The sequence below is a fragment of the Pezoporus flaviventris genome, unplaced genomic scaffold (assembly GCF_033815535.1).
Source record: "Pezoporus flaviventris isolate CSIRO_AGI_PZ_B2104156 unplaced genomic scaffold, CSIRO_AGI_Pfla_v1 ptg000011l, whole genome shotgun sequence".
Lineage (NCBI taxonomy): Eukaryota > Metazoa > Chordata > Aves > Psittaciformes > Psittacidae > Pezoporus > Pezoporus flaviventris.
The window spans coordinates 2,792,661-2,806,923 of NW_026892559.1; the positions used below are offsets into that span (position 1 = coordinate 2,792,661).

The 14,263-nt window shown below is 49.1% G+C and overlaps 1 protein-coding gene across 1 annotated transcript; it reads right to left on the reverse strand.

The window, feature by feature from the left end:
- Positions 1–1,363: 1,363 nt before the first annotated feature.
- Positions 1,364–10,217, reverse strand: TAB1 (TGF-beta activated kinase 1 (MAP3K7) binding protein 1). The gene is made up of 11 exons (XM_061450797.1): positions 10,104–10,217; positions 9,176–9,312; positions 8,837–8,990; positions 8,123–8,209; positions 7,427–7,565; positions 6,830–6,943; positions 4,373–4,484; positions 4,120–4,264; positions 3,519–3,741; positions 3,069–3,225; positions 1,364–2,032 (listed from the first exon to the last, which is right to left on the reverse strand). The coding sequence occupies exons 1-11, from the start codon at positions 10,134–10,136 to the stop codon at positions 1,825–1,827; spliced, it is 1,509 nt and encodes a 502-aa protein (XP_061306781.1). The 5' UTR covers positions 10,137–10,217; the 3' UTR covers positions 1,364–1,824.
- Positions 10,218–14,263: the final 4,046 nt, after the last annotated feature.

The following is a 14,263-nucleotide window of genomic DNA, read 5'->3' on the forward strand; positions in this document are numbered from 1 at the left end:
ACAGGTAAGGGTCTGCCAGCCCCTGCCTTGGTCAGCCTCAGGGACAAGGCACCAAACCTCACAGAACTCTGCTGCCCTCCACCCAACAGAACGCCACTTCCCTTGCAGAGTTGGAAGGGTCTCAACGGTAGGTGCCTCTGCTGGCACGTTCAGCATACCCAGCCTCCCCGGGTCTACAAGAGGGCAGGGAAATACGAGCCTCTGCAGGCAGCCCAAAAGCCCCACGCAATTCACAGGAAACCCTGCAGGGCAGAGCTGCACCAGCAGGACGTGGAAGGGGCAGTGGCAGAGCCACCCCTTTACGTGCAAGGGATCTCTGTTGTGTCTTCTGAGGAAGCAAGCGTTTCTCACTGCTCTGATCCTGCCCACATTATTTCTCAGTGAACTCAGATCCTGCCTCAGGGCACTCGGTGCTGTTTGATTTATCCAAAGGGATAAATCTCCGTCTTCTCCTTTCTAAGCTGGCACACCACAAGCACCTTGAACCTGCACGCACCATTGCTTTGCTACACACTGGCCTCGAAGCATCCTCTGCTACTTCATCTTCATCCCTTCCCCTCCTTTTCTCCTTCCCAAAGTGACCTGCCTGGAAGCAAAAAATACCCAGGCAGGAACGCAGGCCGGGTCCCTCACTTGCCTTTTCTGCAGTCATCCCTCTATCCCTCTCTTGGTTTGCCTAGTGCCTTATCGTAACTCCCCGCGGAGGCACCGGGCCCTGCGGCATCCCCGTGTTTGCTGGGGAAAGGCTCCTTCCCCTGGGAGGCAGCGAGGCAGGCGGAGGGGAACGGCTGCAGCGGGAAGAGGCTCGTTTGCCGCCTGCCGTCAGAAGCCTGAACTGAAGAGGAAGCTCCCTTCCGTCAGCTAGCCAAGGCTTCCCCGGACGCAATGCGAAAGCAGCAGACCAACAGGACCCCTCCTCTCCTCGCTGCCCAGCTCAGGGTGCACATCTGCATCTTCAAGGCAGCCACATCCTTACATAGTTTTCATTCTATCCACCCATAACTTCCTGCTGTGCACTGCCAGAAGCCAGTACAGGAAAACCCTGTTACAAACGCCACCTGCCCTCTGCAACTTTCCCGATGGCCTAAATGTGCATTTTACCTACAAAAAAACAATAATGTGAATTTATAGTTTAACTCCAAGCCATAATCCAGTGCCAAAGCTCAGCAAATAAGTAAATATGGGACAAAAGCTTTACCCTCTAAGTCACCTGCAGGGGCTCAGGCCACTTCTACAACAGAAGCTTGCCTGGTGCGAGGTACAATCCCCTGTTCTGGGGGAACAGAGGGTTTCATCGGGAAGAGCTGTCACACCCACACATGACTCTGTAAGGAAGAGAGCAAGCCACAGAGGTGTCAACGAGTGTAGCTATAAGTTATTTATTCTGCAAAATAGAGGTATCTTCTATGGAGTTGAACACTGGAATCACAGCATTATGAAATCGAGTTGTGGAAACATTATGACAGCTCACATACACGCAGGCACACACATGCACACCTACACACGCACGCACACAGCCTCTGTACGGGCCCCTACTCTTGCATTATTCAGAGGAAGCCCTCTCTGCATCTTTATTTGCATTCAAGACCCCTTCCCCTATTCACAGGGCTCCTGAGGGAACGAGGTTGGTCAGGACTGGGTGCCTGGCACAGGCAACACGTGTGTGGAGAGCACTGCACAAGCTCCCCAGCCCAGTGTTCAGCACATCCTGGATAGGAGTTAACTCTCAGCAGAACACAGCCCGCAGTGGAGCGCTCCCAGTCTTGCCTCAGTCTTTGCTTACGCAGCTGAGCACAGGGTGGCTGCAGGAGGCAGATTTCCACCTTAGGACACAGTCAGTGCTCCCTGCTCACCATGGTCCATGTTCCAAAGCCGGTAAAACTCTGCAAAATCCACATAGGGCTCCACACGCCCATCTTCGTCTGGCTGGAGGGAGTGGGTGGGCCGGGAGCGGAAGAGACCCCCATCTGAACTTGAGCTGCTACTCTGCGTGTGAGTATTAGTTGACTGGAGAGTCACAGTTGGGCTTTGGCTATGGAGAGAAAGAGAGAGAGAGAGAACACAAGCATCTTTATTTTCTCCATCTAATGTTTTGGACAAGAAAAGAATGAGAACAAGTGCCAACTTCTTCACAGATCAAGCTATCCTTAGCAAACTGCAACTTTTTAGCTGTCTCTTGCACTATCAGAGCACTAGAAATGTTGAGAACTGCTTGGAATTGATAAACACCAAAAGACGTTTAATTCGTCTTTATCTGGAAGGCCTTAAGTACAACCAGGCGTCCAAGGAACAAAGGACAGACAGCAGGAAAAATAACTGGGGAGAAGAGGCATGCACTCTGCTGGCCTCTCCATACCCATACAGTGAGGTTTACGGGAAGAGTCTGGCAGCAAGGAAAGCTATTCTTGCGTGACCTGTGTTGCAGCCAAAACAGCTCTAGTGCGTCAGCCTCATTGTTTCTGGAGCTACCAGAACACAATAACCAGAGGCTTTCTTCACTTTGCAGCATGTACACATACCACCCTGAGCCAAAGGCCGAACCTAAACCAGAACTGCTAACTAGCATGATTCTGCAAAGCGGACCCAAACAGGATCCAGTTCTAACCTTTATCCTTTTTATTTACCCCAGCCTCTGCCTGTGAGCAAGCCAACTTGTGCAGCGCAGCTTCTCCAGCAGCCTTACAGGTGACCTGCATAGCCCCTCTTCCTTATTAAAATGGAGGGCACCCACATTCCCTCCACACAGAGCACCCAACATGGCACATAAGATCCATGGAGAACGGCTGCTCGCTGCCAGAGTGCCCTCCACGAATAGCTGCAGATGATGCTCCCCGGGGCATGCTGCCAGGGCTCGCTTCAGAGCTGCTCTCTTTACTCATTCCCACTCCTCACACAACTGCTTTCCAGCTAACACATTATGCTGGCTGTCAATACTGCAGTCATGAGGGCCACCCTCCAGATAAGGGAATGATTGACAGGTAACTGACAGGTCTCTCTCTGCTTTTCAATCACTACAAGGTGTGAGGCACAAGGAAGAACTGCAGGTAGCAAGAGAGAAGGACTTTTACTTAGTGAGGGTGGGGGTGGCTTCATCCAGCGTTGAGCTGCTGTGAGCACCATTGACCATCTGGCCCTGGGAAGGCATGACAAGAGAGAGGGTGACACTTGTCTTGCTTGTGCTTTGGGAGCTGGAATATGGCACAGAGACTGGGTAGACACGGCCTCCTAAGAGAGAAAACAAACGAGTTATAAAATGTGGCTGAGACACGAATGACTGGGGGTGCAAATGGCAAAGAAAGGCCAAAGAACCCAAGAATTTATATTAAGCCGTCTTTCTTAGATGCCGTACTGTATTCTGTCAAGTCGTCACAGACTCGGTCTCAGAAGCCAATAATCCCTTTAATAAGAGAATTCCTTATACACCAATTATCTCCTCTCCTGATGTTAGGATAGTGCTGGATGCATCAAGAGACCTTATCTTCCACTCTTCATTTTGTTCCATTCTCTCCCCAACATACCTTGTGTTGGCGTCAGTGTAGGCTGGCTCATCTCACCCAGGGGGTACCCAAAATTCCTCACAAGCAGCGTCATGTCTTCATGCCGGGGACAGAACTTAGACCGTTCCCCACCACTGGCAAAAGTGTCACAGTGGATCCTCTTAACACGGTCTACTACTGCTTGTGCCACAGCATCCAGTGATGTCTGCTTGGCAAACTCTGTGGCTATCATGGCTGCAATCTCCTGGGCACAGAAGATAAAAAAAAAATAGAAACCCAAGAGGAAGGATGTTTGGGAGATTTTGCAGGAAACCTTTTCCTGCCATCTGATCTGAGAGTTTTTATGGCAACTCATACGACTGAGATACTTCCCAATCTCTCTTGCTCATAATGTGCCCTTGTGCCTTGAATCATCACATTCCCTTTAAGGGTCATTCCTAAGGGACAGGCAGCTGCCCAGAAGAACTGGCTTGGCAAAGCAGCTCCATATTATGGTATGGGATGGCATACAGGTGTTCAACCTGGCCAGCACTCACAGGGCAGATGAGGACCAAGGTGTGTACAAGAGCAGATGACACCACTGGAGCAAGTTCATAGCCAAGGGAATGTTTTCCAGGCTCACCTGGTTGGCCTGCCCAGGCCCATGAGCTGCCTCCAGTGCCTTGTAGAGCCCTTCAGACATGAGCACCAAGAAGCCAGTCACCCCATCCAGTGAGTGCCCTCCATGGATTTCAGGCTCTGCTATGATGGGCTTTGATTTAGCAGCACTGGAAAGAAACAGTGTTATTTAGTATTTAATGGTAACATAGTAGGTAAGAATGGAGGGGTCACAAAGAAAAGCAGGGCTTGAAACCACAAAGTTGAGTTTTTCTGACCTGAGCAGTTCAATATCGGTATAGCCATATTTGACTTTGTAATCTCCAATTCGCCGAGTGCTTTCCTGTCCACGAATAGTTCCCACTTGTTTTATTTTTCCCGCATCCAAGCCTGCCAGATTGAAAACAAAAAAGATTTAACCGATTTTGGGAAACTTGCAGGACTTCCTTTGCTTACACTGTCAGGAATGAGAAAAGAAATATCCACAGATAGAGAGACTTGTAAGACAAAACGAGACGCCAGAGAATCATCAGGAGCCCAACAGGGAGAAAAGGAAGAGGAGTTTGCTGTGTTCCAAGGGTCACCTTTTCATCAGTTGTTATCTAGGAAGGAAAGAGAGAGATGCACACAGCCCAGCACACACACTCTGAATGGAAGGGCTGGCCCTGAGACAAAGCCCACATCCTGGTTCAAAGCCACCAGTGGGAGCTGGCCTGGGTGCACAGGCATTCACTGAAAAGGCAGGGGAACATCTGCTCCTGTCTGTTCTGGACTGTGTGATGGAGGAAGGCAGGAAGGGAAAATAAAAATGTATGTGAAGGATTCTGCTTTTATTTCTGCCTCTTACTGATTCCTGCTCCTAAACTCCGCATGACAGTTTCACCAGTACACTAGACTGCAGAGGGAGAAAAGGAGAACCACCTACAAGAGGCACTGAATTTTCTCAGGTGCTGAAACTGATGAGGGCTACTCCTAAAATAAGGACAACAACCAAACAAGTACTTATTTAAATAAATTTAAGGGGATATACTTCTGGCAGGGGCTAAGGAGGAATCCCATCTCAAAGAAGGTTCTAACAGGAACCATCTGCATGCAGCTACTATTTGAGGCAGGACTCAGAGCAGATGAGCCACTTACCTGGGCTGTTCTGGCAATTCCCCTTCCCTGGTTATACCTAGAGCTAACAGGCAGAAAACGTTATTTTGAGGTTTTATCTAGGGATGACTGTCCTCAGGACAAGGTGAAGGCAGGGGTCCAACTGAAACTCTCCCTCTTGAGTCAAACCAAGCCTCACTGCACAGATGGCTCCACACCTACCCCAGCAGTAAGACACAACTCTGCCATCTGCTGCAGACCAAAGCTGACTCACCAACATGGCCTGGTTCATTTGCCAGCTCCTGGCAGGGGCATACATGCTGTCGACAGACACAAACACAGGGAGGCTTTCAGAATGCCAGAGAGGTTGTGTCTAAATCACAGCAGCACTGCTGGAGCACTAAACAAGCTGCAATGTGCTGGATGAAGAACCACAAAGGCGTAAGACCTTCCCCTCCCTTCCCCTAGGAGAGGTCCAACATAGGCACCATCATGACAAACGCCATCTCCACTACCTCTTATCACTATGTTTCAACCTAACCCTACAACAACCTCCTTTGGGCCCTCAAAACAGCCTGTGCTCACTGTCTTGCTCCACAGGCTCTCTCTTCTGCTGGGACTGCCAGCAGGAGAGCCACTGCTGTGCCAGGTTAAAGTCAGTGATTCTACCAGACCCCTGTTCTGCTACAGACTGCAGCCAAATTCTGCATTTTTGGCAGTAGAAAGACAGTCAAAGGGTCTCTTTTCCTAGATTCTTGTATTCAGTCTTCTTTTTCACATCACACACCCCTACTGCAAGAATATAAGTAAAAAAGGAAATGAAAGAGAAATAGAACAAACCAAGACCTAGTAGCAGAAAACTACCACATCAACAGCCTCACCACATAAGAATGTATCTACCAGATGAACCTAATGAAGAAAGCGAAGTTCTTCTTTAAGAACTTGTCTGTACCTTTATGATCTACTTAAAGGTACAGAACTATCTCAAGAAGAATTTGGTATTAGCAATCACACAAGTGGTCTGGGCTAGTTCTAGACCAAGAAAGAAAGCATGTCAAATGCTGTAAGGGAAAAGGGAAATTGCCTAAAGCAAAATGTCAGCATTAAGAGTTCAATAGTTACTGATGGGAAAGCAGTAAATGCCAGTGTTTGGCCTGGCTCTGTCTGAAGCGTAGCTGCCTTTTTTGTAGCAGCCTGTACAAAGGCATATTGAAACACATCATCCTGAGGGTGCAGCAGCACACAGAACTTAACCCAGCATAACTGTGGTTTGCTTCCAAAGAAGCAGTCAGATATTGTCCATCCCGCTTCTGCCCTCTGGCTATGTGCTTCCACTCCTGCTTTCCTACTGGCTCCAGCAATCACACAGCTGGAGGGCAAATCAATGGCAGTTTGGCAGTTGGACACAAAACACTTGGAAAAAAAAGGGTAGTTTTCTGCTGGTTCATTGAGCTGAACTTACTAACTCTGCAGCCTCACAATAGCTAGATATGCAGAAAAAGGAGGAACTGAACTTGTCAACTGAAAACACAGTAAGCTTCTTTTTGTGTTCATTTATTGTTTCCAGTGACTTGAGTCATTCCTGGTGCCCCAGATAAATGGAGAGATTCTCAGATCAGAACAAGAAACCCAACACTCACCCAGCTGGGAGAAGCGAAAAAGTTCATCCTCATTCTCTGTCGTATGGTCCACGTTGAGCTGAGTCACCTGCAGCCCATCCACCGTGGACTTGCATAGCAGTGCCCGATTGGTACCTGCAGTGGGAGCAGTGAGATGAGGTACCAGATAGCTTTGCTGTTAAGAGGGGGAACATATCCAAATGGAAAAGGAATGGCAGAAGGGAATAAAGACAAAAAAGAAAAGAAAGCCACATGTGCTGTTTCATGATTATCTCCAAAAAGTAGCCTTGCTAGCAGCATAGTAAGCCTGTTAGGCAGCTCTTCAATCGGGCCTGAGCCAGTACCTCACAAGAAAGCCCTCAAATTCTCAGTGAACCTGCACTACTGCCTCTCAGCCCTTTTTCCTCTCCGTTCTTTGGTCATAACACATTGCATCAGCCAACACGTGTAGAGATAAAGAGCCAGGCTGATTTCAAATGCTCCTGTAAGTAACAAGCATATCATTTCTTGGCCACAGAGCAAAGAAACTGTCCCTCACATTCAAATTTCTTTCACTTCCCAGAATCACAGCCATCCTCAGAAACACCTAGACTGAGCTGCTGATAAAAAACAACTCACCCACATTGGCAATATAGAGCTTGTTGTTGAGAACAACAGCCACGATAGCCATGGCTCCTCCAGAGATCTCCTGCTCTACAACCTTCAATCTCTCCACAATCTTCTGGTACTGAGGAGGCAGCTGGTGATGAGGGACACCCTGGAAGCCAAAATGAGGGAAAAACTGAAATGCACAGTCCACAGTACAGAAATCACATCTGGAATCAAAATTCTGTAGGGAAGGGACTTGTCTTGGCATATCTTAGCCTCATGCCAAGCCTGTGCAAGACATAAAATTATTTGCTCAATCCTAACAAATGACACAGCTCCAACAGGTTCAGGAAACAAGGGTCCTGTTCGCTTGAAGAACATGATCCACATCTGCCCAGATGCCATACAAGTTTGAGGCCTTGCCTCTCATCTGTGTCATATGGCTTTGTCCTGGAAGAGCCATACGTACAGGCTGAACTCCTCTCCATGATATATCCACTCCTTACTAACATAACCAATAATGTGTCAAAGTAATACCAGCATGAACAGTGGGAACTCTGGAAAATGGAGTTTGCTTCACTTCATGCAAGCTCCCAAAAGAGAGCCACGGAGAAATAATTTTCAGTTACAGCCTCCCTTGCACCAGACTAACAAATATGCCCATATCTCATCCAGCAGCCTGGATGGTGGGACCTCCAGCAGTGTCTGCTCTTAAGGCTACATTACCTCTGGTAGCTGGGACTGCAGGCTGGCCTTCTCTGCCAACGCATCATCAATAGACTCCAGGAAACTTCTTTCCACCACATCAAAAGCCTAAAAAAGGCCATAAAGACAAAGTAAGCTTTTATCCAATGCCTACAGACCTTTAAGGCTGCCCATCACCACCTCCATAGGACAAGCTCATGAGGGTAGATGATCACTGTACATCCTAGGATCACTACATCAACACTGAAACACAATTATTTCAGCGCAACTAGTTAACAGCTTGTAAAAACAACCTGCAACAGCTCAAAATAGGTGACAAAAACATTGAAATCACGTTCACAGCAATGTCAGAGACCTATCTGATCTTGTGTGCTGATTGTAAGAACTTGCCTGTCACTCAGGAAAGCACACGCACAAATCCATCTCCCCATACATTAACTTTTCCCTTTCACCCACTGTCATCTCCTTGGCAGGCTGACTTGTTCCTACATGTCCAGTGCAGACTAGCTGCAGCTTTCTGGAGAGCTCTCAGCAGTGTGCTGAGAGAGCCAGAGGGACAGATGGATATGAGGCGGGAGTGAAACAAAGCCCCACAGCTGCTCAGGATGAGTGCAACTGCAACCATTGGCAGATGTTTCCAACTCCCCCAGAAATCAGATGCTGCTCCCCTGGCGGCAGAAAGAGGAGGTGGGTAGTGTGAGAAGCAGGAGCCGTTCAAAGCCAAAGCTTCTTTACCTGCAGCAGAACTCGACGCACATCAGCATCACTGTGATCTGCGTGTAGCTGACCCAGCAGCAGCTCTGCAGAAAGCCTCTGACCCACAAAGTTGGTGACTCGGTTGCCGTCATAGCCATTGAAGACACCATAGAGGTAGCAGTTGTTCTCGCTCCTGTCAAAGAAGACAGAAGCAAAGAGGTCACAGATGTCTGCAAAACACAGCAACAAGTTCCTCCAGACACCTCCTGCACACTCAGGCCCCACCCTTGTCTTCCAAGACCTGTGTGACAAACTAAATACTGCTTTTACCTGCCCTTGTGTTGGCAGGAGCCTGTGCCCCAGGTGCAATCCACGTACCTGAATTTTAACCAGTTGTCTTCCAACGGGTGACCCTCTGTCCCCTTGCCATCAGCACTGTAGGAACGGTTTGGAGCTGAGCCAACCCCAGAGAGATGGCAGGATGGTAAATCATCTGTCCAACTGGGCTGCTGTTCCTGGGAGACAGAGCAAAGAGAACATAAAAACCCCAAGCAGCCTGAAGGAGGATCCTGGTCCAGTACAAGTTACAAGTCCATCCCCACCCTCTTCTCAACCCTTCTTTCTCCCTTTGCCAACTGGACAGCACACCACCCCAGCCAGTAACTTTGTATTCCCTGCTGCAGAACTGCATCACTTACCACTTCCCTTCCCTGTGAAGCTGAGCTCTTGCAAGCAAGAAACCAGAAGTGAGATTTGCACCTGAGTTTCACACTCCATACAGCACAGCACTATACTCAGCTATACGCCTGGTGTACCAGACCTTCACACATTCATGGCAGGGAAGGCTCTGGTTCCCCGCTGGAGTCCACTCTCCCAGGACAAGGGACTGGGGCCCTGCTGCTGGCAGCCATCCCTGGAGCCACCACCTCCTTGGCGCACACTGCCAGGTCATACATACGCGGCCTGCAACCCCCAGCTGCCCGCTCCCACAGTGGAGCACCTCCAACCCCGCAGCACAGGCACGGCCCCACAGCCACCTGCGGCCCCACAGCGCTGCAGAGCGGCGGCCCTGCTGATTACGACCACGCAGGGTCCCCCGCAAGCTGGGACCCCCTGCCCTCAGGCGGCACAGGGGGCAGGAGGGCAGCAGCCCACCTCCCCTCTGAGAGGGGACGCTCCCCACCCTCGCCGGACCTCCCCTTTCCCCACACGGCACCTCAGGGGGCAGACGAGAGGGAAACCCGAGTACCCCCTCGCACCCACCTGGGGGGTGCGTGTGCACGGAGGGGGGAAAGGTGCCACTCACACTCTGCAGCAGACTCCTCCTCTGCGCCGCCATCTTGGAGCAGAAGCCACCTCCTCCTCCCGCCGCCCGCCCGCCCTGTCTCCCCCAGAGCAGACAAGTCTGCCGGGTAGAACGGCCACTTCTCACCGCCCCGGCTCCGCCCACCTGCGCGGGGGCCAATGGGCGGGAGCGGCGGGGCGCGCTGCCTCGGGTCGGTGTTTCCGTCCTGCGGCTGTGCGTGAGGGGTCTCTGTGGCGGTGGTGCTGGGTGGGGGGCTTGGTGGTGTGGTTTGAGCGGTGCTGTGCGGCTCCCGACCGAGGTACCGCGGGGAAGCTCGCCCAGTTCCAACCCCTGCCGTGGGCAGGGACAGCTTCCACTAGACCAGGTTGCTCCAAGCCCCGTCCAGCCTGGCCTTGAACACTGCCAGGGATGGGGCAGCCGCAGCTTCTCCGGGCAACCTGTGCCAGGGCCTCAGCACCCTCATGGGGAAGAATTTCTTCCTTATATCTATTCTAAATCTACTTATTTCAGTCTAAAGCCATTCCTCCTGGTCCTATCCCTACATGTCCTTGTAAAAAGCCCCTCCAGATTTCTTCTTGTTCCCTTTAGGCACTGGGAGCTGCTCTAAGGTCTCCCCAGAGCCTTCTCCATTCTGAACAGCCCCAACTCTCTCAGCTCGCAGGGAAGCTGTTTACACCTATGTATTTAGCTAATTGTACAATTAGCTGTGTATGTAGTTACATATACATTTATATAATATATTATTAGAAATCTCCATTTCTTACCTTAAAGCCTTTAGTCACGTGAGAAGGAAGCACCTTTTGGCCGCCACGGCAAGTGTGTGTGGAGGGGAAGGAAAGAAGGTCAGGGTTGTAAGAGTCCTATAAAATGGGGTCACTTTGGGAACCAGGGCGCCCTGAGGGAGCCTGCTGATGAAGTGTTTTTCTTAGCACCATGTCATGTTGGGGGTTGGACTAGATAACCTTTGAAGGTCCCTTCCAACCCAGACTATTCTATGATTCTATGCTGTTCTGTGCAGCCTCTAGGGAAGATCAAGATACCAGCTCTCGGTCCCACTGCCGCTCCATAGACATGACAACAGGCACCCATTTGTCTCTGCTTGGAGTCTCTCTCCTGCTGAAGCAATCCACAGACCCTTCCCACTCTCTTTTGCAGGTCATAACAAGGATGGAGTGGAACCATACCCTCAGGCCATCTATGGGAAGGTGTGTAGAACAGCTGACAGGTGGTTCTCAATACCCACCACAGTTTGGAGCAGTCCTTGGTAGTCCTGAGTCAGGCCCAACAATCACTTCTTTGCTTGTCTTAACAATATAGACAAAGCCAACGATCACCGGTTTTGCTCTTCTGTAAGATCCTTTCTAGGCTATGGTAGCCTGTTTCAGGAGGAACAGTTTCCAACTGAATGAGCTCAGCTGGAGCAGGAGGGAAGACACAAGAATCATTCCCACCACTTTCTTAACATTATAAGTCAGCGGAAGAGCCCACCAGTGTGTGAGTGACAGATCTTGAAGTGAGTGATGGTTGGCAGTGGGGCGCTTGGGGAAGAGCATGTTTACCTGTGTGGATCAAGGCTGAAAGGGCTGCAGTGTGAGAAGACGTGCAGTTTTAGCCATGTGTAGCAGTGCAGTTGTGGTGAGAGTGGGAGTTGTAAGTAGTCTGGGCTTCCAGCAGTGGCTTGATACTCTTTTAATGACATCGTTGTGGTAAATATATTAGATTCAAATGCACTTCAGAAATTACCCAGTTAATTAACCTCATTCTATGGAACAATGGTTTCTGCTGCCAGGGATCCTGCTGGCTGGAGTATTCCAGCTCCTTTTCCTGTAAATCCTTTTTCTATTGCTTTGTTACATCTCTTTCTTCCAAAAATACAGAGATTACAGATCCTTCTGCTTCATGCAAGGTTTACAGATATTCAGCCATTCAAGTGGACTTAGGCACACAGACAGAATTATGTTTTTAAAGGTTATGTTGGCCAAAGATAGAAGAAAATGCTAAATGTAAAACCTCAGTCTACAAATAAGTTCTCACGTGTTCAGCTTTCTGTGTAAGCTTGGTCTCACCGATGTCATTTGGAGGATTCCTGTGGGCAAAGCTGTGAGTGGGTACAAATAATTACAGGAATGGGACTCAAGCCTGCATAAAATCAAAAGTTGTATGGACAGGTTACTGATAAGTCATGTTTTCTTACCAATATCAAGAAGAGTTCCTGGTGCTGCAGAAGTATGTGCAGAACAGCATTGTCCATGTCATTAAGAAGCAACAAGCAAGTTTGTCGGCTTTAAAACGCGATGACAGTTTTCCAGCATTGCAGCAGAAGCTTATGCCTTTTTAATGACATTCAAGGTTGCAGTCATGCACCTTGATGAGCAGAGGCAGACCCTGTCCTTGCTCAGAGCGCCACTGAAGTCAGCAAGTATGCTTACAGACTGCCAGCATGTATCACATTGCAGGACTGGGAATTCAGGAATCATTTCTGTCTTCTTAAATCCCTAAGTGAGTCCTTTTCAGACTACCAGGTGCAGAATCTGCGTGTGGGTGCGATAGGGCAGAATGTGATCTCAGTGTAAGAGCAAAACAATGTTCCTGAAGATACAAGATAAGAAAGCTGCCACTTTCCTTGTTTGTACAATGACTACTCACCTCTTGCAGTTAAAAATGTGCTCTGTTCCTAATTTAAATGCCTGGCTTCAGCTCATAGTCACTAATCTTTGTCATTCTGGTGTATTTTTTTCCTGCCCCTTTGAGCTGGAATGCAGACCTGGTGCAAAATGTTTCTTTCCTTGGTAAAAATACTTGTCCCAGATTCTGTCTGGTTATTCCTGTGGTTGTGTCACTGGGCTTCTGCCCTAACCTTGAGCGAGGCAGTTAACTACTTGGCCTGCAAGAAGTGAGTAGTAAGATTTACCAAATGCAGCTGCTTGCAGTGCTAAATGCGTATTTGTCCAGCATTTCACAGCCCTCTGAAGAAAAGTGCTACTGAAGCTGGTGTGCTGCTTCATGAATATCTGCTCATAGCTTTACGCAGCACTTGCAAGATGAAATACTGCACTGGCAGAGTCTTTATTGGTTATATTGATCAAGCTTATTTTATCCTTTGGTCTATTTATGCTTCTTACCTTCTGTAAATCCTCTCAGAAATAAACCGTGTTGTATTCTTATGCAGCCAAACTCTCCCCAAGAATGCAGGATATTGGTCACTGATCCTCATCATCCATGCACCAATAAATGAATTATATGATTCAATGACTACCAGATCCACAGCTCCCTCTCTCATGTTAAACTCCCACATTTCTTATTCTCGCCCTCTCTCCCTCCCTATCTTTTTATAATTATCATTTCTCACTGTTTCTTTGTCCCCAGTGCTAGGGATTCTACACACAGAATTGCTGGTGCCAAGCTGTACTGCTGCCTTCCTGGGTTTATTAATATTTTCTCTGTAGAAAAGGAAGCAGTACAGTCACTGCTGGGATGTGGGATCAAACATGAACAACATGACATGAAAAACATGTGGGGAGCCCGGAGCATGGGGCAGTCCCAGAACAGTGCTCATTTAGGTGCTCAGAAACCATACATGATGGGAAGCAAATACAGGATTGCCAGCATTGACACTCATTTATTTTCTCTCTACTGACCACATGTGAGATATGTGTAGGGAGATTTTTATTTTTTCCTGCCTTTTGATCATAGCGGAGGTTGGGGCTGGAGAGGAAAGTCATGATTTTTGGCAAGGCTTGCAGGAGGTGATATGGAAAAAAAAGAAGGGTCTCTCTAGTAGAGCCAATTTGCTGCACTTGCTCTGCTCCTTATAGCAGAAAGGGATGGTGGAGGGGGTGGCATTGGAAGCCCTCACATAGCTTCACTCCCAGGTCTCCCCAGCTGCCTCTACCAACTTCAGCCTGGTGCTTCCCGCAGGCACAGATGCTCCTCGCTCCTCTCTGCAGGCCACTATTTCCAGGTAGGCTGGAATGACAGAGAAATAGAGAACAGGCATTCTGGAAGGAGAGCTGGAAACAGCAGCTTCCTTCCCCCAGTCCCCCAACACCCTCCAGAAAGCTAGAGGGCCAATGTGGAGAGCTACTGTCAGGGGAAGGGGGAACGGTGAAGTGCTGATCCCCCAAGAATGAGCCAAATATCACTGCAAAGCAGTTTGTACA

Bases quoted from the DNA above. Each gene is read 5' to 3' on its own strand.
- TAB1 (XM_061450797.1), bottom strand. From the start codon at position 10,136: ATGGCGGCGCAGAGGAGGAGTCTGCTGCAGAGT. The intron at 9,313-10,103 runs GTGAGTGGCACC...TCTGTCTCCCAG, and splicing joins GGAGGAGTCTGCTGCAGAGT to GAACAGCAGCCCAGTTGGAC. The intron at 8,210-8,836 runs GTAAAGAAGCTT...GGCCTTTTTTAG, and splicing joins TGCGTCGAGTTCTGCTGCAG to GCTTTTGATGTGGTGGAAAG.